The 24390-nt window shown below is 34.9% G+C and overlaps 2 protein-coding genes across 3 annotated transcripts in view; one reads left to right on the top strand and one right to left on the bottom strand.

The window, feature by feature from the left end:
* The first annotated feature begins 3033 nt into the window (after nucleotides 1-3033).
* On the top strand, nucleotides 3034-6085 carry LOC102584258 (uncharacterized). Of its 2 annotated transcripts, XM_015304385.1 has the most exons (5): nucleotides 3034-3627; nucleotides 3855-4026; nucleotides 5139-5263; nucleotides 5405-5564; nucleotides 5651-5742. In XM_015304385.1, the coding sequence occupies exons 1-5, from the start codon at nucleotides 3508-3510 to the stop codon at nucleotides 5656-5658; spliced, it is 585 nt and encodes a 194-aa protein (XP_015159871.1). In that variant the 5' UTR covers nucleotides 3034-3507; the 3' UTR covers nucleotides 5659-5742. The 2 variants fall into 2 exon arrangements, with proteins under 2 accessions (XP_015159871.1, XP_006365331.1); XM_006365269.2 differs by having other exon boundaries at nucleotides 5405-6085.
* A 2442-nt stretch (nucleotides 6086-8527) lies between these two features.
* Nucleotides 8528-24390, bottom strand: part of LOC102584596 (probable inactive serine/threonine-protein kinase scy1) — a 17380-nt gene continuing 1517 nt past the window's right edge. The window contains exons 2-21 of the mRNA XM_006365270.2: nucleotides 21140-21238; nucleotides 20832-20983; nucleotides 19395-19467; nucleotides 18756-18878; nucleotides 18225-18333; nucleotides 17735-17814; nucleotides 17529-17610; nucleotides 15656-15795; nucleotides 15427-15537; nucleotides 15171-15287; nucleotides 14948-15037; nucleotides 14331-14384; nucleotides 14079-14153; nucleotides 13838-13913; nucleotides 13503-13602; nucleotides 12159-12228; nucleotides 10353-10423; nucleotides 9854-9966; nucleotides 9458-9703; nucleotides 8528-9162 (exon numbers count right to left, since the gene is read on the bottom strand). Coding sequence (XP_006365332.1) covers nucleotides 8813-9162; nucleotides 9458-9703; nucleotides 9854-9966; nucleotides 10353-10423; nucleotides 12159-12228; nucleotides 13503-13602; nucleotides 13838-13913; nucleotides 14079-14153; nucleotides 14331-14384; nucleotides 14948-15037; nucleotides 15171-15287; nucleotides 15427-15537; nucleotides 15656-15795; nucleotides 17529-17610; nucleotides 17735-17814; nucleotides 18225-18333; nucleotides 18756-18878; nucleotides 19395-19467; nucleotides 20832-20983; nucleotides 21140-21238 — 2331 coding nt within the window. The 3' untranslated portion in view covers nucleotides 8528-8812. The remainder of the gene's footprint in view (nucleotides 9163-9457; nucleotides 9704-9853; nucleotides 9967-10352; nucleotides 10424-12158; nucleotides 12229-13502; nucleotides 13603-13837; nucleotides 13914-14078; nucleotides 14154-14330; nucleotides 14385-14947; nucleotides 15038-15170; nucleotides 15288-15426; nucleotides 15538-15655; nucleotides 15796-17528; nucleotides 17611-17734; nucleotides 17815-18224; nucleotides 18334-18755; nucleotides 18879-19394; nucleotides 19468-20831; nucleotides 20984-21139; nucleotides 21239-24390) is intronic.

The following is a 24390-nucleotide window of genomic DNA, read 5'->3' on the forward strand; positions in this document are numbered from 1 at the left end:
TCTCGGCCAATAAAAAAGAGTTACCAACTAGATTTGGCAGCTAACATTTAAAGGAACAAGGTGGGCTATGCTAAACCAATAAAATATTTTTTATCAATTTTTGGTCTTTAATGGTAGGGATGTACATTCGGTTTTTCTATTTGGTTTTGTACTATTCGGTTTAGGTTTTTCAGTTTTTGGTTTTGAAAAAGTGTAACTCAATCCAAACCAAAATAAATCTAGTTTGATTTGATTTTTCTCTTTTCAGTTTGATTTTTTTTCAGTTCGGTTATTCGATTATGTCAATAATTAGAAACATAATCAAAGTTATATTTGCAATTTGAAAATAAAAATAATATATATATATATATATATATATATATATTATTGAATCTCTTAAATATACTTTCTAATATAAATCACAAGTAAAACGTAAAACACAATACTTAAAAGTATATATCAATTCTAGATGCCCAAACATAAAAAATAAACTAAATCATAATGAAAGACAATAACTAAAAAAGACAAAAACAGTTAACTCCAACTTAATTTTATATATATATATATACTATTCAAATTTTTTGGTTTTTCGGTTTTCATTTTTCTAAATCCAAAATCAAACCAAACAAAGTAAATTATTAATCCAAAATCAAACCAAAAAAATCAATTCAAAATAGAATTCGATTCGATTTGGTTTGATTTGATTTATTGGTTTAATCCAAATGGTGCACACCCCTACTTTACGGTTCGATTTTTAATTTAGCCAATAAAAAAATGCTCATCTAACAAATATATGATTTCTCCAATATTTTGGTGCGGCAAGACATAATGTAACTTTCATAATGCTCGTAAAATAGACACATTAGTAACTAACATGAAAAGATCTATACAAGAGCTACATAAATAAAAGAACTAAGACAATAATGTGAATTGAAGGGCAAAAAACTATACAATTACGTATTCAGACATTAACTTACTATTTCGAAAAAGAATTTTTTAAACTTTTAAAGGAGTATTTTCAGAAAAGCGTCCTCAAATTTCATTTTCATTAACACTAACTTGTTTGTGATTTATAAATATTATACAATTGTCTTTTTTGTTTTTGTTTTTTTGAACTTTTTTTTATATGTTCATCATTAATGCAAAAAAAAATATAACTAATTTGACTTATTTGATCTTACAAATATGATTTTTTTTTTGTTCCAATAAAAAGTATCTAAAGATAAAATACTTCTAAATTAAGCAATTCATATAACAATATATTTATTATTATTCGTTGCATAATAAGTATCTATATTAATATTATTATTCACTGCATTAAGAAAAGAACTATTTTAAATTGACAATAAAAACTTATTTTGACCACAAATTCTGACAATTAATTAATGGCAAAATTTGCCTTGTCACACCAGAATCATAACAACAAATCCTAACAAATTATCAGAATTGACTATGAAATTTTAATCAATATAAATTATGGTGTAAAACATTTCACCAATACGTTTTTATTTCAAATTTGATACATAATTCTAATATCAATCCCATCAATTTTCAATGGTTAAATCCAACTTAAACCTTCAAAAATTAACAAAAAGATCCAATAATAATATTCTTTTAACTTTTCCAGTCAAATCAATTAAAAATATTAAGATTTAAGAATATTTTATATGAATTCAATGAAATAATACGTAAAAATTATAATCATAAATAAGCAATGAGAAGAAAAGAAATTTAGGGGCGAATCTAAATTTGTTAAATTTTTGTCAATCAGATCAAAAAAATAACCAGACCATTCGTAAATTTGAAAAATAGTTGTAGCAAATTATATTTTGATAAATTTAGACCTAGGTAAATTTGACTATTAGTTGTAAACAAACTAATTTTGACAAATTTAGATGTGGTAAATTTGACTATTAGTTGTAGAAAAGTAAATTTGACAAATTTTAGACCTTTTGGTAAAGTTAGGTAAATTTGAACAATCTTTGGTTTAAATAGGTAGAAGCTAAACTCTAAGAATTTTATTTTTTTTGTCTTAATTAATGTGATACATTTTTCTTTTTTATTAAAGAAAATGTTATCTTTCTATACTTGGTAACAACTTTAACTCAAAAATTTTATTTAATAAAATAATTTATAGTCATAGAAATATCTAAAATACTCACGTAAATTAGGATAGAGATAATTAAAGCTAACTTCAAAAGAAAGGCGGAGACGTGAAATCTTTGTTGTCCTATTCGGGGTTTGATATTTCTCTTTCGAACCAAAATTATCAAAATCATGTGTAACAATTAGGGCTACTTATCGGACAGATTGGATGGATAATTATGCTTAAATGTTGACTTATTGGATATCTATTTTTAAATGTGCTAGCCAACTAATTATAAGATATTTGTTTGTCTGGTATAAATTAACGATTATGAGATAACTATCGGACAATGTATCAACTAAATATAAATGAGTTTTTCCATACTTAATGTATCTCACGACCAAAGTAAATTTAAACTAAACTTCTCCATTTCATTTTGCTTATATGAAAACGGTCTCTTTTGTCATTCAATCACAAATTGTTGTTATATTGTTCTCTTTCTTTAATTAAAATCACAACAAAAATAGTCACATCATTACTTCAGTTAACTTATGTCTTTTTCTCCACAAAATATTTCATGAGATCTCTTACCTAATAAGAACAGACCAAAATCTTTATGCTACACTAATATTAATTCTTAATAGATTAACTGTTTATTCGATAAGAAAATTAAATAATATATTTTTTCATCGATAAATCGTTAATTATAAAATTTTGATTTGTTCATCAGCTGTTAATCTAATAACATAACACCAATAGTCCACATTTATTAGTTATGAATCGACTTTGTATAAGTTGAAAAATTATTCTCTATATATAAGGTTAGTTTTTTTTTTTTATGTATATATAATAAAGACATAATACATAAATATACCATTTAGTTTGACTTAAAATAGAAACATTCGTTACTATTTTGTGTCCCACGTATATTATATAGTATCACTTTATATTTTAATCGTTGTAAAAATTCTATCTCCGCAACTGACGTGAGTGAAGAAGAGAGGAAAAGCTCATATGGTGATGGCGTAGGAGAAGGGCATGGTGTGCGTGAAAAGTCAGGGGAAGACTTTCCATATGGAATGAGTGTGTGACGTTGAAATCCATGGAAAAATCACGCTTTTTTTTTTACTATGTAAAGTACTTGAAGAGTGAAATGTGAGAGAAGAAGAAGAAGACGACGACGACGACTAATAGATTCATCTACATATACAAAAATCTTCAATAAACCCTTAATTTTGATTTTTGTTCTTACTCTCTGAAGAATAATTTTGATTGGGTTTGAAGAATTTTGTATCTTCAGTCGTTGTAGTTGACGGGGTCATCTTCTTTGCACTCTTTTTCTCCGTCAACCCTTTTCTGGGTTTTGTCTCTTTCTCTTTAAATCATCGAAAGTTGGTATCTTTTTTGGTATTTTTGGATACCCAAATCAAAAGGGTTTGTTTATGAATTCTGGGGTTTTTGAGTACAATATGGTGTTTTGGAGATTGGTTGTGTTGATTTCAGTTTGTTTGGAGCAATCTAATGCAAACTCTGTACACCCTTTACAGCGTTTAGATAATCAGGTCTGGGATCTTCACACAAATAGTCGGGCAGATTTCATAGATTTTACGTTGATTATACATGGATTATACATATGTTATATATTCGCAGGCTATTTTTAGTTTAATCAGTTAGTTGGGTGGAGGGTTATAGGTTGATTTTTTCTTGATATTGTAATATTGCCTATGTTTTTGTTATGTGCTCTTTCTTTGTTGATTGTTGGGATTTTAAAGAATGTATTTTTATTCAGGTAGCCCCATCACCAAGGTCTGGTGCTGCTGTTAAAGGGAATTTAGGTACTAATCAAGTCCCTGCAGGTCAGCCAACGGCGGCTTTTGGTAGTGGTACCTGTGCCGGTGTGTCTAATAAGTGTCAGGATGATCATATTGGTATGACTGCCTGCTTTTTTCCTGCCGGGAAAGGTGATTCTCCGTTTCTTTTATTACTAGATAGAGTAGTTCCTTGTGGTTGTGTAATTTGAGTTTGGTGGTAGTCTTTGTTGAGTATAAACAAGGTGGTGAATTGATTGACATTTAGATTGCTACACTGATTGTATGTTTAGTGACATTTGGTGCTAGAATTAGAACTTAGCACTTCGTTATGGCGTTTATTCTCACTTTTCCTTAATCTTTGATGGATGAATTATTAGGATCTGTGCTGATATGAACAAAATATTGTAAATTTTCTGTCAAGTTCATGTCAATATGGGCTCGATAAGCATATTTAAAACTGAATAGCAAGGTGGGATTTTAAGGAGCAGCTTGGATGTTTGATGGGGTTGCAGTTAGCTTTGAGTAACAACTTATTTTGGATGAATTTGACTACTTAGATCTTTCAAATATTTGTATTATTATGTCATTTTGGAATTTGGATGCCTTCTGATAGTCCAAGCTAATCGTGGACACCCTTGAAAAGCAAACTATTATTGGCACTTTGCTGGTCCTTCTTGTCAAAGACTGGCACTTAGGGCAAAATTTGCTGCCTTTACAAACGCTTAAAGAATCTAATCTGTTTTCTTGATCCAAATCCTTCTTGGATTTATCCAAATTTCAAGCTTCGGATCTTGTGTCCTCTTATTCAGAAGTTGCTATTACTCTTTTTGTCATCTGTCCTTCCTTCTGGTCTTCTCTTTTTCTTTTTGGATTTCCTTTTTCTAACTTCCTGATAGCCACTGAAAGTGAGTCCTTGCTTAGAAAATATACATGTGAAGATTCTGATGTCTTCATCTGTTAAATGTAGCTGTGTAGGAAATATTTGAAATGGATCTGGTTCTTCTCTCAGTGACATCACGTGAAACTATCGTTTATTATTGCTTGTCGTATTAATTTGCAACAAGGGCCGCGTTGGATTATCTTAACATTTCTATTTTCTCTAGTACTGCTACCAATGTTGCCTTTCCATCGGCTGACAAACATTTATATGTTTTGTTGTGTCTTTCATTTATATCAGACTATGTCATATTTAAAATCACCTTCTTGTTACAACTCCTGGAATTTGGCTATAGACCATAGAGCTTACGTTATTTTTCTTGTAGGACATGAGGAACCATTTCTGTTCGTCCTGAACAACGGTGACAACGCTTTGACGCTGAAGGTCAATGTTTCATCTGCAAACAAAACTTATGAGAATATTCAGATACCAAGACATGATTTCAAGCAGGTAGAGTTCTCTTCCTTTCTGAATGGCTGGCTTTAACCTGGACAAATTCTAAGATTACAAAATGACAAGGTGAAAGCATTAAATCAAACCTAATGTGCCTGCTTCTGAGTCATTGTTTTCGATTTCCCATTTTGTTATCAGATTAATATCTCGTCTAAAATTGGAGGGAGTTCGTCAATTATGCTAGATGCTGGAACTGGGAAATGTACGATTAACATAGGACGTTCATTATGGCAAGGCTACTTTAACATGCCATCTTATGCCATGTATGTGACCCCAACTAATGGGGCGTACTTGCTAGGTATGACAGCTCTTCTTATAGTTGGAATAGTTATCTGCTGCAAGTTGAGAAAACAGGATCGACATGTTGATGGTATCGCATATCAGGAACTTGAAATGGGACAACCCAAACCTCACTCTTCTATGAAGTTGGAAATTTCCTCTGAAGGGTGGAACGAGAGTTGGGACGAGGATTGGGATGACGAGAAGGCAGTTGAGTCACCAGATGGGAAAACCATAAGCATAAAACTAGCAAATGGTGATCATAGTCATAAGAGTTAACACAAAGACCAAGATAGCAGGTACATCACATAATTAGTTGAGGTGCGTGCAAGCTGGTCCACAGTTACAAAAAAAAAAGATTTGAGATTTTGTCCATTTTGTTGAAGATGTTCATAGGAAAAAACTGAAGGTTGAGAATGCATTAGATACATGTGATACAGGAATAGGAGATTTCTATATAATTATATACAATTTTAGGCATTTTGATTTGTGGCCTGAGGACTCAAGTTATATAAAGAATTGGTTTACTTTTAACCTTTTCATGTCCATGTAAAAACCATTTTCCTCCTTTTTTCATATTTTTTATTATGTCTGTAGTTTTTCATCTTTCTTTTGCCTCTTGTTTTGCTTAAAATATTACTATATACTGCCTTTTGGAATTCAATGTTTAATGTAAAATGATTAGTTAGGTGATTAGTGATTTCTTCTCTTTAATCCCTTCTTAAGACCAACATCTTCACTTCGATTTCTTTTGATTACGCCCTCTGTTTCAATTTATTTGTCTTACCTTTTGATCTGTTTTAAAAAGAATATCTCTTTCCAACTCTCCACATAACATATTTAAAGACCACAACATTTTGGTACATTCTACCTATTTTTAATTTAAGACAGCAAGATTCAATAGTCCTCATTGCTTTCTTAAACTTCGTGTCAAGTCAAAACCAGACAAACAAATTAAAACGGAGAAAGTAGTTGGTAGTAGCCTCATGAACACAAATCCTTTTTCCAACCAAACTTTTGTTCTTAGTGAGAAAGAAATTTAGTACATATTCTTCGTGGTGACTTAAAATAGCAGGTATCTGATGAAATAGTCGGCATGAAGTTTTTTCACCAGTAATCCAAAATTTGCCTTGTTTATATGCATTCAAGACTTAAAAAACAACAAAATTTCTTTGAATTGGGGGTATGAGAAATGCCTGTGGTGATGATGATGGTGTCTGTGTTCATCCCATCCAAAGCACTGCAAAAGAGGGTAACAAGCCACAAATAGGCACCTCCTGGAGATAGAAAACACAGAGGAGACTAGCAAACAAGGGCAGCAACAACATGCCAACATTTCAGTATGTTGTTCAAACTCTTCAAAAATATCGACAGATGCATGTCAAATATTTCAAAGGTAATGTATTTTTGGAGAATTTGTCACGAGATGCGACAATATTTCTAAAGAGTCTGAGCAATATAGAGTTTATTCTACTAGCAAAATAAAAAAAAAATGCCCACTTCCTTATAATTATCATTTTAGGGGACAAACATCGTGGGTGCTGATTGACCCATTGTAAAGGCGAAATTGGAATTGGAAATTTATGAATCTAGGATTTTCTTTTTAAATCACTGAATTCTAAAGTAATAATTTATACATATTAAATGGGTTTTTTCTTAAAACTAATGAATTATTGGATCTGAATGCATAAAACTAGTGATTACTAGTAAAGTAATTACAGCAAATTGTAATTATGGTAGGGGAAAGAAACAATTATAGTCCTATTGGGACAAGGTAGCATAGGGCAGCTATGAATTTTATATTTTAAAAAATAAATAAAAAGGAAGATGAAATTTCTCCCAAAATTTTATTTTTATATGATATTAGTATCAGGTTCATTGGATGCTCTCGGACTCTATGGCGGTGGTGTATTGTGAATAATGTCAAGCTCCATATCAAATAGTGGAACTTCGAATAAAGAATGTCTGAATCTAGGTATAAAGGGATGTTGATAGAAAGAATCACACATGCGTTCTCCCTTTGAGCTAACTTTTAGTTCCCAAATCTAATTTTACAAATTATCCATTATTCTACTAGCAAAATTGAAAAATGCTCACTTCATTATAATTGTCATCATTGAACAAAAATATTAAATCTTGTATGAAGAAATCAATAAAGGAGCAAAAAATAAATCATAACAATACCTTTTGATGTAAACTCCTCTCTCTTTTTGTCTATTCTTAAGGTTTTGGTAGAGAAGAAAGAGTTACTCTTTACTTTAACTTAAAAAAAGGTAAGTTTTTCTTTTATTTGCAAGTTGGAGTTGAAATAAAACTCTTTTAATATTTGTGCAATTTGACTTTTTCCTATCCAATAAAACCAGTTCAACTCCTATTGGACTAAATAATTTGAGGGGGCATCACATGAGTAGTTGACAAGAGTAGATGTATAATTAATGTACGATTCATTCGGACTCAATAATTTTTATTTAGATTATGTATTTGTGTTTAAAAAAATCTAATAAGTATGTGTAAATATTAATTTTTGAATCCAATGACTCAAAACAACCCATGAAGTTGGAAAATTATGAACTCGGAAGGTCAAATAACTATTTTTAATACCTTCTATCAAATATTTTTAACCAATTTTAATGTTAGCCGTCATTATTGTTAAAACTATTAATGTTTAGCCGTTTTTTTTTTTACATGAAATTATTTTTGGACAAAAACGCTCTATAGCATTCGAAACTAAAATATCCTTCTCCAACACGAATTCGAATTTAATGAGCTCTAATATGAATGAAAAAAAAAAACCTTCTAAGTAAGCTATTTGTACGTATCAGATAATTTTTTAAAGTTACTAGGTTATACCAAACTCGTAGATAGCATTGAATATGAATGTGACCATTGATTATTTTTTTTCAAAAAAAAAAAAGAGGTGGTGGTGGTTCCCAATTGTGAAAAGATGAAAATGCTGATTCAGTTGCCAACAGAAAAGAAAACTACAAAATTCAATGTTGAAACTGCATATAACGACTCTCATGAACTACAAAGAATTTTGCATCAATGGTTTTGTGTAAAAGAATACAGTGTCTAGACTAGGGGTTAAAAATTATACCCATACCCCCATGAAGCTTAAAAGATAATTCCACAAAAAAAAAAATTAAAAATCTAGAAACAAACACAATTTTCAGTTGTTTCATTTTGGTACTTTTACTCACCTGATGAGGGAAAATTTTACAGTGACTTGTGAAATCTTCTTTCAGTGTTGACCCTTGATTGTGTAATTTACATTCCAGACGATGTTCGGTTTATTCTTTGGGCACCCAATTTAGGAACTGTAGGTTTGTTTCCTCGGCCTCGTCCAATTGAAGATCTAGCTTTAGAAGTCGGTACAGGAGCTGCAATAGCAGCCCATGGGTCAGTATCATCTAGTGATCCACCTTTTTTCACATTCAGAGACTTTGTTGAAGGTGCAGGGGCAGATATGGCACCCCATGGGTCCTCATCATCATCAACTGTTCTACTTGATCTAGTGCTTGATGGCTGGGAACTAGTTCTTGGAGCAGGAGCAGTAGCAGGTACCGATCCCCACAGGTCTTCATCATCATTTTTTATACTTCCTCGTAAACTAGCAACTGAAATATTGTAAGAATTAGAACACAAAAAACAATGTAGATATGAGACTGATCTATTAGCGACTCAAGGCAATTCACTTCCATCAGAAATGTGAGTTTCTGATGGACGAAAATACAGTTAAGAGTTTCAGCAGCAGTAGAATCTCCTTGTTTATCGGCCCTCATCTAATTTTCAATTTGCTATGTCTGTGTGGCTCTAAGCTATACTTGTAACTTAATTATTATGACTTGCCTGAATACAATCCAAGAGCATAAGTCTATAGAGGAACACATAGTTTACAGGTATTGTAATTACCTTGTGGTTTTGGTTGAGAGACAGGACGTCTTTGAGCAGCTTGGATATTCACAAGAAAGGGAGATGGTTTTGGCTCTTCTTGGGGCTCGATATCGTCCCAACCATCTTTATCACCGTCAAGACCTTCTAGACCATTTTCAACTTCTCCCCATCCATCATTTAATGACGGGGATACTGGCACATGTTGATCTGTCATATCTGTGCTGGAGCTAACATGAATTGGTGTTATACTCAAACTATCTGCAACTGTTGAATTCAGAAACCAGTATCAAGTTGGAGATGTGTTAATTCTTCATAAGCATATAATTAATACTTGAACAAAGCAGCATGAGAATTATCATTATCAGCCAACCCCTGAAGCATATTGCAAAATATATAAATTGGTAAGCTGCATACTTGAGCTAGAATCGGGGACTGCAGATGTAGGAGGCATGCTTGAGCTAGCTGGAGCATATGAACCCTGCTCAGAGGATTTACCGCCTTTAAGGGTCAGTGAGCTCATAGCCCAACTGCAATATGAGAATAAGGCCATATTACTGAAAATATTACAGGAAATAAAAACTGTAGAAGTGAGGTTAAATGACAGAGCTCCCATAACCGTGACGAATACATGCTTCAACGGTTCTTGACAATATTCCCGTAGTAATAGTTAGGACTTAGGAGATGGAAATATTTTTAATGCTTCACTAACACCGTCCAAATTTTCATATCTTGACAAGTAACAGAAATTTTGAGATAATTATAGTCAAGTTCAGATAAAGCATAATTGGGAAATTCTATAAGGAACTGACGATAAAATGATTGTGTTGCAGCTGCTTGCCCAAATGCAATGTCTAGCAATTACTTTTACAATAGCAACAAAATGACTACATAAAATGCTCAATTTTTTACATACCCTAGCAAACTCGCGTTTCCAGGAATTGATGAAGTTCCCATGCTTGTGGTGCTGGTATATCCAGTGTTAGTCTAAGAGAGGACAACACAGAAATGAGTATAACATGCACAAGGGAGAGAATAAGAAACACAAGTAAGAATGGTACAAAGAATCAAGAAAGGTACGTGATGGTAGAAGAAATGACACCATAATGAACAAGAACATTGTTACGCATGTAACTAATGTGTACATGTGTGCGTTGTATATACGACCCAGTTGCACACTGCACTACGAATAGAAAAAGAATGTACTCCCTCCTTTCCTTTGTTTTTGTTTTTTTGAGAAAAGGATAACTTACTCCCTCCTTTAGATTTTAAACGTTAGTTTTCCTTTTTGGTTCATTCCAACGCGATAGACACCTCTCCGTATTGAGAACTCTTTAATTATTAACGTTCCCATATTACTCGTAATGACATGATCTTAGAAGAATGACATGACATGTTGAAAATCACAAAATTGTAACGTAACTTTTGGCATGTTAGTATATTTAGCTTATGTGTCAAAACTCAAAAAGTTTTTCTTTCATTCTTAATGTCTCCGATACCAGTCAAACATTGTCACATAAATAAACCAGATAAAGTAAATGTTTATTTCTAATCTGACACAAAAATACGCGAGTGTTGAGTATCCGAAGGCCTGAGAGATTCATGACAAACTACTTAATTTTAAAGTTAATAGCCGGGAAGGACCTAAGAAGTGGCAGAACTCCACTGCCTGCTCAGTTTATGATAACATGAATTAACAAGAAGAAAGACACAGTTTCTTCTATCCGTACTAGAATATATTCATGCCACATAATCCCAGTTTTATGATGTCAATGGGCACAAGATACTCTATTTACCTTCTCTTTCCACTTATGCTAAACAATCCTCAAGTATTTCTTTGAGAAAGGTAACTAATATTATATATCTTAAGCAGAAAGGCAATGCTACAAGCTACCATTACAGTTCAAAGTAAGCAAGAGAATATGTCCTTGTTCTTCTTATAAGGACTCTATCTAACAATGACTCCACATCATGTACAAGATCTTCTTTGCAAGGCAATTCATCTTAATCTTCTGTATAGAGCTGTTTGCTCCTTCAAAACACCTTGCCTTTCTTTCTTTCCATATAGTCGGCTACTTTAAAAGGCGCTTTTACTTTCCAGACAGATTTCCAATGCCATTCAACAGACTGTTACCCAATATTATTAAGAGCTATGTAGGATGACTTCACTGAGTAATGGCCTTTACTTTGCCTTTGCCATATCAATCTATCATTTTTTGTGTTGGTCCTTTTAAACTGTTCTAAAGTTATGAAGAAGATTAGCAATTCCAGGGATTTCCCAACCATTCAAAAGCTCCTGAAATTAAAGATCCACCCCTGTTGGTTCCAAATATACACAACTGTCGCATCAGGTTGTATATCAGACAATGATATTAGGAAATAATTCTTTAAGGGGTCCATGAAGGAAATAATGCCCAAGTTCATTTATAACCGTGGTGTCCAGAAAGCTTGTGTGTACCTCTTCGACTAATTCTACAAGGCACCTGCAACCTCCCACCAGTACAGGTACCAAGTAACTCCGTCCACCAAGGCTTGGACAGATGGAAGAAAAATCTAGTGTTTTTGTCTCCACAGGGATAATGCCCCAAGTTTTATGACTCAAAAAAGCAGAAAACCATTGTTCTCAAGCTCTGAACGCAGCTTCATAAAAGGCAAGCTTTACAACTCAAAGCTAAAATTGGGACAACTAATGTGCAAAATAAAAATAAATGCATTAAAATACCTTCTCATGGTGCTGCTTGACTAATTGCAAAAATTGATCAACTGCTTCAAATGCTTTTGATTGAACATCACTGTTCCATTGAAAAGAAACAAGTGATGATAGAGTACATGCACAAACATAATCATAAAAAGTTTTCCAACAACACAACAATTAATCTGCTCCAAACAACAAAGTGATTCAAACACAACAAAGTGATTCAGAAACTATGAACGATGCCCAGGCAGACAACTTTGATGCCATTTTGGCAGGGGAAAGATTCCAAATACATTAGAAATGGCAGATATTTAGGATTGCCTGTCTTCTATCTGTAAATTGAGTTGACTTCCACACAATGACGAGCAATATACTCCACAAAGTAAAAAAACCTACACCTCACTAATGGCTACAAGCAATTTCTTACTTGCTGAAAGATTTTTACAATACAGAAATGCACATAAATCATCCAGACAGCGACGGAACTCATCATGTTTGAATCCGTTAACATGGCATGCTTGATAGCTGAATCTGTCAGCCTAAGCATCTATCAAACCGTCAACCATGAGGATTCTGAAAATCATAGCTATCCGATAGCCTAACCGAGGCCTACTATCAACGAATAAGTTTGAAAGCCACAGAGAACTAAAGCCATGGAGTTCCAAGTGCATAGGTATAAATCTATTTGGGCTGAGGCAAACTCCTTTTTTTTTATAATAAAGTAATCAAACATTACTAAAAAGAGAAAAAAATCCACATATACAAGAAGTATACCAAAACATACAAACCTTGCCAAAATATATGGTTTTCTACAAACACCACCTAATCTTCTATGCTTATTGGGATCTCATGGGTGCACCAAAAAGAAATAGGGGATAAGAGGTTATTCCTCAAGTATACAGGATCCTTCTCTATTCCCTCAAAAGCTCTCCAATTTATCTTTCTATATGGTCCACATAAGTACAAGTGGAGGCTGGCGCAACATCCCATGCCGTGCATCTTTCTTTTTCACCTTCCAAAAGCCCAGCTGAACATTACTTCTATGGCAAAGGCAAGCTCCTTAACTGTGAATATATTAGTAATGGCAAAGCTTAAAAACTTCTTACTCTTATGAAGCTAAAGCAATCCCAAAAAGTGTCCCTTTGACTATTGGAATGCAATGGGGTCAAATGCAGCAAGATGGATAATAAGGATTCATACAGCTGACCCTGACTAGAGATTCAGTCATAGATGTAAAGTGATCCTGGAAAGAAAATCTTCTGAAAACTAGCATAAACAGATTCCATGTGATATCAGATATCTTACGTCCTAACTCCTAACAAGGACAAGTTTTCAAAGAACAGTAAGTGCAACTATTTAAGAGAAGATTACCTGTCTGGATCAATGGTAAATACAACAATATTAGGTAAAATGCGGGTTGCAATCTCAGTCACGTCGTAGTAAGAGCTGGTAGCAGACAAAGCCATGATACCTGGCAAAATAAAATTTAACATCCATTATTACAGAGCAAGGAACAAAAAAGGGAAGAGGAAGCAGAGACTGACTCAGGAATTTGAAGAAGATCAATAAAAAATCTCAGGAATATATTGAACTCAAGAAAATTATAATTATAACAACAATAACTACACCTCAGTCCCAACTACCAAATAAGAAAATTATCACTAGCTGGTAAGAAAATGTTGGATACAAAGCATATACGGTGTTACCTGCTGCTCGGGCAGGAGCAAATGTATCACGCAAGGCACGAACAGTGAGTGCATTTATTAGCACCCTTTTCCTTGTCTACGGGCAGAAAAAAACCATTAATTATCATGTCAGAAGTAAAACACATATCGAGAAGGATAGGGTCTATCTTAAACTCTTTTACTAATAAAAATCCAGTAGACATTTAAATATTATAACTTAATTAAATTCTGGAGTGGTATGATAACCAAGACAGTTCCTTACCCCCTCATTGAGGTAGCCAGCAATATTTCCAAGCAATATAGTAGTGTTTGTTCTAATTGCCGGTTCTTCATCAACCTACATACACCATAAATAGAAAATTAAAACCTAAGGAGCAAACAAATAAGCCTAGATAAGAGGAATAAGTCCTGCAGTATGACAAATCCCTGTTGATTGATAGATATTACAAACACTATGAAGCAAAGAAATAATCATACACAAGAAAACTACTAGTTTTGCATGTACGATTCACACCTGTAGCTTGGAGAGGTATTTCAACAAAGATCCCGATATAGTGCGATGTGAGAGCTGCAATAAAATTTTGGAAATGCATTAGTTAGTGTGTTACTAGGGACACTTTATGGAACTACTTTTTTGAAGACACATAATTAAATAAATATATGTGGACTCTCTCTAGTAGCTTAAGATTTTAGAGGACACACACTTCACCCATTATCAAAAAAGAATTTCCACGGCTTAGTTCATAAAAAAGAATTAGGCTTGCACTGAGGAGGCGTGTTGAAGGACATAATTAAGTAAATAAAAGTAAACTCTCTATAACAGCTCAAGCTTTTAAATGAGACGGTCACACACTTCAACATACTCAATCACTACGAAACACGATATCGTTACGGATGAACAACCAAAGAAACAATATGCACTATAGCATCACATGTAATGCTAAGAATCAATACCAATGCATATAGAACATCAGTAACCAGACTTCCAAGAGGAAAGTCAAAACATCAAATACAATGGCATGTTCTAGTTCAGGTATACAGTAAAGTGCCGCACAACAATGCCAGTTAACCAGATATTTGTTCTCAAATGTTAGAATAAAAGTGCAGGACCTATATGCAAGATGTACACACCTTAGGAGCCAATACAAGCATAGATTTAAGTGTCAACTCCCGGAGAAAAGCAGATGTGTCAGAGAACCCAGTAGCCACATGAGCATAAACCTGATCAAAAGCTTTATCAGGCAATTATACCATCCAAGTGCTACAAAATTATGAATTACTAAGGGTATCCCCTCAATAAGTATAACGGTATGCTTGAAAAATTATAGCCGTAATTCATCTAATATTTTCACACCTGCTCATCAACAATTTTTGCAGATAATGACTCCCCATATTGATCGATATGCTGCAGAAGACCCACTCGAATGGACCGATCATTGGAGGCAAAAAGTTTTATGACTGTAGGCAGTACCTATTATAGATGCCCACAGTTCAAAATACACGTTAAAACAGAAACTAAACACCAAAAAGAAGACGTGATCACTGTGCTGGAAGTAAAACGTACTTAATCTCGGGATAAAGAAAAGGGAAGAGCAAGAAAAGAGTTCAACCTTGACACTAAACTCGTCTGTTGAAAGCCAAGAACCCATTTTCAACAAAGCAGTTAAAGCAGGAGCAGCAGCTGAACCAAATTCTAATGCAGAAGCTAGCAAAGGAAGCAACTGCAAAAAGAGAAAATATTAGATTTGCTCATACAATTAATTTAATTATTTTGAGAAAAAAAAAACTATTTGCTTTATTTAACTCGCTAGAATTTGTAATGCAAGAAAAAAGGATTACCTTCTTCAGCACAATTTCACGAGGAAGTTGCTCTGCTAGATTTGGAAGCTTACGGAAGAAAGTGTCTTTTTCTACACTATCCTTGAGATTAAGTATTTCCATGAATTGAATGGTCTCCACCAACTTATTTTGGAAATATTCTGCCAATGCATGATTAGCATCTTTAGTGAAGATCCAGCATGTGAATGATATATTTTGGACAGAGTATTAACATTATCACTTCAAGTCAGTTAAAAAGAGAAAAACAAGACTAGATAAATCCAGGGTAAAGTGATAATTACAAAATCCTAGAAGAGTAAAAACAATAAATGTGCATGAAAAATGAGTGATGGAAGCAGCATCAGATTAATAAGAGAGACTCAAGCATTAGCTCCACATAATGAATTCTACTAAGATGAGTCAAAATGGCTTGATCTGTTAAGATAGATTAAGGTTCATAGAGGACATAAAACCATAAGAAGGTTCAGAGCATACTATTCATTATGTGCTCAAAATGAAATGCTACTTATTGGGCATGGAAGTTAATCTGGAAAACCAAGGTACCCTCCCCACCCCCCACCCCCCCAACAAAGTGATTTGTTTTAGCTAGCTAGCCCTTCATGAAGCCTCCCTCACCCAAGATAACCACATCAGTTGGAAAATCCCCATTGTCAACAGATGCTTCATGTGTACAGCAGTCACAGGCATATGGAACATGTTCATCTCAGTTTTTGGTCTAAATTGGGTTATGCCAGATAGCATTAAGGAAGCACTGGTTAGTTGGAGCTCATGGAAGGTCGGAAAATCAATCAGGAAAGTATGGAAAATGATCCCTGCTTGCATGTTTTGGTGTGTCTGGACAGACAGAGAAAATAAATGCTTTGAAGGCACCTCTTCCCCAAGCTACATTCTCAGGGCTAGCATTTTAACAACTCTCTGTAGCTGGGGAAATTTTTCCTCTATCAATTCCCCTGAAGCTTTTTTGGAACTTGTTAGCTCCTTAACATTAGATTAGCCTTTTGTAATAGAGCTAACAATGTCTTTTACTTTTCTATGCTCTGTAAATTTTGCATCTTCTTGATGCCTCCTATGAAATCCATTATCTTATCAAAAAAACAATAATAGGAAACTTGGAAATGCACAACACACACAAGGAAATGGACATCTATATGTATTACACGAATATCTATGTTGCAATTTTACTTTCATTTATTTATACCAAAAAGCTACGATTTGATCCGTCCTGATTGACCACCCAAAAGGTGCATCAATACAAAAGTGACAAACTAACATGTAGCCAGGTATAAGATAAAGTTATAGAAGGCAACGCCTTTGTGAGGGGGTAAGTATCCAAATTAGACTACCAAAAATGACGACCAAAGTACAGAAAATTGACATGATTATCTTCAGTGAAGTAGATAGCAATTGGAGTTAAGACTATCATAACTAGCGTGTTATAGAATTCTGCAATCATTCTTTCGTACGAATATATCACAACACATAAAACTAGTTCAAAAAGAAGCAACAATGACCTCTTGTTCATGAGTTGTAACTAGGGAGGAAGAAGAAAATTGTAAAATAGATCAGCTTTGAAAAGCTTTGTCTGAATCATCCATGATGACTAATGATTAGCTATTTGTGGAGAATAAAACCCACTTCAGCATCGAACCCTTGGATTTGAAACGTCGATCACAGGCAGATGGTGACATAACACATTTCAAACGTATATTTAACTCACATCTGCTACAAGAAGTCCAGAACTTAGTGAAATAAATACCCTCAATCACTAAATTCAAGGAGAAAACAACAGTTCAACAGTAGAATAGGAGAAAAGTAGTGTCCATAGAAGAACTTAATTAATGTACAAACAATAAAATTGAACAAAAAACATTACCACTATTTTCAAGAAGCTTTGATGAATTCAACCTGCGAGGGGGCATAGAGCTCAAGAGACGCTGATAATCTGGAAGTAGAGACTGTGAGACAGGAAAATAAGCCAGTTGCAAATGAAATGAATTTTTCAAATCCACCAGAAGATAAAGAAGAGTATAATCAGACAGGTGATAGAGAAGCAAATAACTCGGTGATGTTGCAGCATACCTTTGGAATAGAAGCAGTATTGCACAGGTCCTCTGTTTTGCTCAACTTGGTGCCAGAAAACAGTTCATAGATAAGACAGCCTAGCAATACCCAGCATCAAAAGATTAATTTGCAGTTGAAAAAGAACATTTAAGAACTCTGGAGCGTTTGATAGATTAGCGAAAAGCTCTCCAGACCATTTTGCATCCAGAAAATGGTGATTCCATAATGAATACTCAAGCATTACAACATTGATAATATCTAAGAGAAAAGTTACAGCAAAAGCAATCATTTCATTAGCAGGGGAAATGCTGAACGTTAAAGCATTTTAGATTTTAACGCTCTCAGTGACATATGGTAAGGTCCATAACTGCAATCTATATCATTATAGTGAAACCTCAGAAAACAGAGAGCCAAATTTTTTAGTCTTATCAGTATATTACCATTGAATAATGACTACAACTAAACCAATCAAAAAGAAAGAAAAAACAGTTACACAGGAAAGACCTACCCAAACCCCAAGAATCTATAGTCCAAGGTGGAGACTTTCTGATTGTGGTCCAATCGGACTTCAGCAGTTCCTTTGATTTGTATTGTGCACCAATAAGCCAATCATATTGCTACACACAGATAAAGATAAACAATTAACCTGTATTGAACTATTGTTGTGTGACAAAGGAAAAATGAAAAATAGTAGTAAAGCATGAGATACTGGAGAATGGCATCAAAAATCAATCAACTGCACCTCAATCCCAAATCAGTTGGGCTTGACTATATGAATCCTCTAAAGGAAAATACAGATCTTCAGCTTAAAAGGGGCATTAAAAATAGTTTCAAGGATAATTAGTTTGTCATGCTGTAAGCCTTGAAAAACAAAAAGTAGGTTTTCATTTTTCCTATCTTTTCTTTAAGTGTCATCTATAGAGATCCATAAAAATCTGTTAGTTGTCCATCCTATTGTTCACAGTTGAAAATGAGGTTTGGTATGGTATAGAAGTGAAAAGAAATGTTGCCAGTGAGTTAATTCTGAATCATAGTTTACCAGCATTGGTCCAACAGCAGATTCATTGTGTCCATCAAACTCAGAAAGAACATCAAAGGCGTGCAGTTTCCAGTCCAGAGTTTGCGTAACAACAACACTAGCCAGACAAACATTTCCATGAACCTGCATTAGTAAAAATGCAACTCAAAATAATCCATCAAATATTCCAGTGATCCAGTAAAGTTTGCAAGCAGAAGATAAAATAACCTCAAACATATACCAGGGCGAAAGAAGTAATAGACATAAAAGATACACTATAGTATCTCCTAACCATTATGTCAAGGGATCAGATTCAGGCCAACCCTAGTTTAATAGCTAGTAGATGGAAGCTTTCACCGCAGATGAAAGAAAAATGTTTCAGGCTTTAAAGGTACACGCTTCATGATATGCTTGGCCCAAGCTCAGCATTCAGATTCATTAAGGAATGTATAATGAAACTAAGGATCCAACTTATGTGTCACAACTTCTATGTGCAACGCCAAAAATCGATATGGCTCAGCCATTTAGATATTCATAAGAAGCATCAATAAGCAAATCTACAACAAGACATTTTATTTTTATACTAATATTAAAGAAGCTTCAATAGATGCACTCAGTAAAAATGGAGAACAAATGAAATTTAATCAAAAGCATACTTACTAGTTTGCAGTCGTTATTTAAGAAGCTCACAGCTTTGGCTATTCGATGCAACCCCCAGGCATAATACTCGTCCCTGCCACCATCAAATGAAGTGTAAAATAAACTGTAGTTCTCAACACTATACAGCATGGCTTCAGAGTGAGGACACTTAAGTTATCAAGACACACGAAGGAATTGCCAAGATTGAGTAGGCATGGCCAATAATTTAATCTCAGTAGACAGAATAACATTTTTTGGAAGTTTTAAATATATGATTTGTCATGCCTCACAGTTTTGAAAATGTAATCCTAGTCCAAGAGGAGAACCAACAATTTTTATTCAGCCAAACATCATTAGACACCAGTGTCAAGTCCCAATAAACACTTTGTTTTTCAGAATTTCTTTTTTACTTTTAGAGAAGATAATTGTATAATAACAACAGCAGTGAGCAAGTGCTGATATATGTACATGAGTGCATAAACCAAAAGAAGAATCCTTTTCTAATCTTGTAGGGATTCTTAGAGTCTGAGTATTGATTCTGCTTCATTTACAAAATACCTCATTGCACCAAAATAAAAACAAAAGTGTACAATTAGACTTGAACTGTTGTGTGGGGTTTGCTTTGTCTTCATAATATCTAGCATTCTTTTTATTCCCTACAGTTCACCAGATGCAAACAGGCATTGTGTTCCGACATAAATACTTTTTTCTCCTCTTTCTATTTCTATTCCAATGCTGAAGCAGTTGAATTGTGGTTCTTGACATTACCCATTCAAGCCTACAATGTTCAAATCTTTTTTATAACCAAGAAATCTCCAACAGTCATCTGACTGACAGTTCAAAACTTGGTGTACAATGACCTCCCCCCACTTTCTCCACCTAACTACCAAGCTTTTGTCTCCAGCAGAGTTCGAGCTCGTGAGATGTGTCTAACCCACACATCAAGTGCTATGCTCTTACCACTACACTGAAGCCCTAGGGGGGCGTATAAGGAAATGAAATTGATGCCTTAGAATGAACTATATATACCAAATTCAGGAAAATGAATACACATTAGTTCCAGGTTGAAACTCTTGAAGCTTAGGAGATACTATTGGCTTAAAAGTTGAAGATTATGCATTTATTTATTTTTGATAACTGAGAAATCCGTATGTGACCCGCCCTTTGGACCAATCACAGCCTTCTAAACTCGGTAGATAATGGGCCCGCCCCTCTACCCTTCTCCACTTAAATACTGGGCTTCGCTTTGCATGGTGTGGGGCTTGAACCTGCGACCTAAGCCACAAATCCTCCACCTTTTGCCACTTGAGCTAGGCTTTGGGGGAATTATGCATTTTGATATAACAACTACTCAAAAATTAACTCATGCTACCATTATGGTAATTCAGGTAAGTCATGTAATCGGTCCATCTTAGGCATAGAATGGTAAGAAGTTAATGAACCACAGTAAATTCATACCTCTGGGTACCTTTTAATCCTAATTCCTTAAGCTTCTCAGAGAGGGGCATGACAGGTTCAGTAACAATATAGATGGTAACTTTGGCAGTAGAACCATCAAAATTTTCAGCTTCAGTGCTGTGAAGGAATGACAAAATATTTGGATGCCTAACCTGAAAAACATAAGGAGAAGAAATTAGCATCAAGGAGTCCAATAATTAGAAACGAACCATGCCCATAAACTAAAAAAAAAAGAGAAGTAACACTCTGATTGTAAGGTAAGGTGAAGTGTCAATGAATTCATAATTTACAAACAATAATTAGCTTACTGTACGAAGTCTCTTGACTCCATTCCGGCCAGCAGCTAGATGTCCATCATTTGTGCTACTTCCTGAGAGAGCAAATACTGACACAGGAGTCCCATCATCCTGTTTGAAGAGAGAACCAAAAATTAACTGGTTAAAGTGAACCAACTAATTTGCATACTGGAAAACTGAAAATTACACCAAAATAGCACATAGTTGGTGCTAAGCAGTGTTGTCAAAGGCACGTTTAAGCCCTGAAGCGAGGCTCAAAACATGTTCTGTGTTTTGCCTCGCTTAATGTGTGCTTCATTATCATCATCAAGGATTTAAGGCATATTTTTCCTTTCTAATGAGCACCTCCAAAAGAGGCAACACTAAACAATTGATTATTTTATTTGATTATGGTAACTGTACATTCAGACCAAAAAACCCATCAGGTAAAAACTGATGGGGTGGAATTTACAACCCCAGGGGGTATCATCAAGACCAAATTTAGACATGAGACTTTACAATTGTCCTATGAAATCAACTAAACTATCTATCTCTCCCACTATACCTTGTTTACACGACAATTACAAAAGACTAAGGGATCGTTTCACAGAGTGTATTAGAAAAAATAATGCATGCATTAACTTTTTATCTTAGTAGTACCGTGTTTGATCCACTTTTTTAGTGTATGTATCATTAGTTATACACTCTATTGTATATTGAGGTGTGTATTACTTTTTTTTTTTTGATTTGCACCGGGTGTCCGAGTCTCTTTGAGCCCCGACTAATCCCGGGGGTGCACAGGCCCTCGGCAAGGAGTTTCCCGCAAGTGCACCACGGTTAATTCAGGTTTTACCCAGTCCGATGGCCCTCAGAAATTGTTTGCACCCAGTGGGTTTCGAACTTGAGACCTTGAAAGGGAGCAAACCCCAAGGCTCAAGTCAATTGCCAGCAGGCCAACCCCTGAGGTGTGTATACTAATACCATGGATTTCTATATATTAGTAATGCAAGGGTTTTAATGCATGCATTAGCATGGTTAAAAACTCAATTTTCCCTCAAAACCTCTTTTATATCTTTTCCACCATATTTATAGAGGGTATTTTTGTAAATAAATATTTTTAAAAACAATTATGCAATGCATACTATTTTTAATACACAAAATCAAACAATGCATAAAGAAACAATCTTTGCATAATAAAAGCAAGCATAACTAATACAAGCATTACTAATACACTCTATTTAGCATTATTCTTATACACCCTACCAAACGACCCCTAAAACTCTTCAACTTGATATTCTGGAGAATGCTGGCTTTTCCATCATGGCCTCTTTCATTTCTCTCTCCATAATGTCCCCCAAATACATGTTGGAATGCTCCTCCACCAGTCTTCTTGTGATCCTCTTCTCCCCAACCATTCCCATATTTTCAGCAAATCAAAGGAGGTCCTGGGCATTACCCAATTTATACCTAGTATACATAAGAACATGTTTCACAGATTTACAGTTGTTCTGTCGTGCAAGAATAAGTGACTATTTATCTCTGCCTCTTTCTCACACATAAAACACCTTGAGCAAATATATATACCTCTTCTCTGTAGTACTTCGTGGGTTAAACAGACTCTCCTGATCACCAGCCAGATGAAGCATGAGACTTTGAGAGGGCTATTAACCTTTCAAATCAGTTTCCAAGGCCAGATAGTTGTCATTGTGTAACTGTAATTCAGTCTCCTTTAGTATGATTTCACAGTAAAGGACCCCTGACTGTGCCGCTTCAAAATTGGCAAACCAGGACCTGCATTTACTCCTGGGAAAGCATTTAGGACCTGCATCAATTCAGTCACACTGGTATTTCCCAGTCATTTAGGGCCCTCCTAAAAATCAAGTTCCACCAATGAGAACTCCATATTTGGGCCACTTTGTCCATCTGTTGCAAGCTCAAAATGTACAAATCTGGAAAGGTAGTCTTCAGTTTCTCTTCCCCAATCCCGAATTGGTTCCAGAGACTTATCTTTTTCCCGTTATCAATTGTGTACTTCAGGTTATTACTGAAAGAGAGCCACAAGCTTCTAATTATTTCCACATAGAACACCCAAATGTACCGGTCACCTCAGTAATCCAGCTATTCAGGAGCCCATATCTGGAGCCATATCTGTGAAATGAATCTCCTCCAAAGTGCCATATGCCCATATCTTCACAATAAAATCTCCACAATCATTTCTCCAGTAAACTTTCATTGTGTGCACCTAGCTTTTTTTATGCCCAGACTACCCTGTTCTTTGCTAAGGATCACCATATCACATTTGACTAGATTGTACCCCTTCTTCTAGTGGTTGCCCTGCCATAGGAATACTCTTCTTACCTTATTGGTTTTTTTCTCTATGTTGCCTGGTAGAGGCCAGAGGGAATAGACTCGTCGTATAGGTAGGTTGGCCATCCATGACTAATTTTATAAATGCTAATTTGCCGCCCAAAGACAAATATTGACCTTTCCATATTGCTAGTTTCCTCTCACTTCTCTCCAAAATCTCATTCCACACTTCCAACTCCTTATTCTTTGCCCCAAGAGGCATACCTAGGTTTTAGTAGGTAGGGAAGCCACTTGACACCCTACGTTCTCTGCTAGGATCTGCATATTAAGCACTTGATTGACGGGGTGGAGACAACTTTTTTGCCAGTTAACATGGAGCCCTAAAATGCCTTCAAAAATGGTTAGGAAGTGTTATATTGCAGTAGGACACTTCCTATGACTTAGCTAGGCAATATAACAGTTGTGTTTGAAGTTGTGCATCTCTCCGACCTAGATAACTACACACCTCTTTAAATTGATTCTCACAAACTGCTTGGAACCACAGTAATCACTTGTCTCAGATATGTTAATTGAGATTCATTTGCATAAAGAAGACACTGAATTATCATTTGCAAATGGTAAGTGTGAGACTTGTCAATATCCTGCCCATTACTGGTTGTAAAACCCTTCAAATATCATCTTGCTCAATGCTTCCATCACCAAGATGTAGTATATGAGAAATCGTGTCACCGCATCAGTCCTTTGGAACTACCAAAGAAACCAAATGACTCTCATTTACTATATAGAGAATTTTGACATCGATGTTCCGTACCTGATTCACCTCCTCCACCTATCCCCAGCAGCTATCTTAATTGTTACAAAATGTAAACCTTCTCAGCTCACATGATATCATAAGCTCTTCCAATGTCTGGCTTAGTACTCCTGGTTTCCCTTCCTTTCTTCTTTTTTTGGGTTTGGGGGGGGGGGGGGGGAGGGTC

Source organism: Solanum tuberosum, unplaced genomic scaffold (assembly GCF_000226075.1).
Source record: "Solanum tuberosum cultivar DM 1-3 516 R44 unplaced genomic scaffold, SolTub_3.0 scf00543, whole genome shotgun sequence".
NCBI lineage: Eukaryota > Viridiplantae > Streptophyta > Magnoliopsida > Solanales > Solanaceae > Solanum > Solanum tuberosum.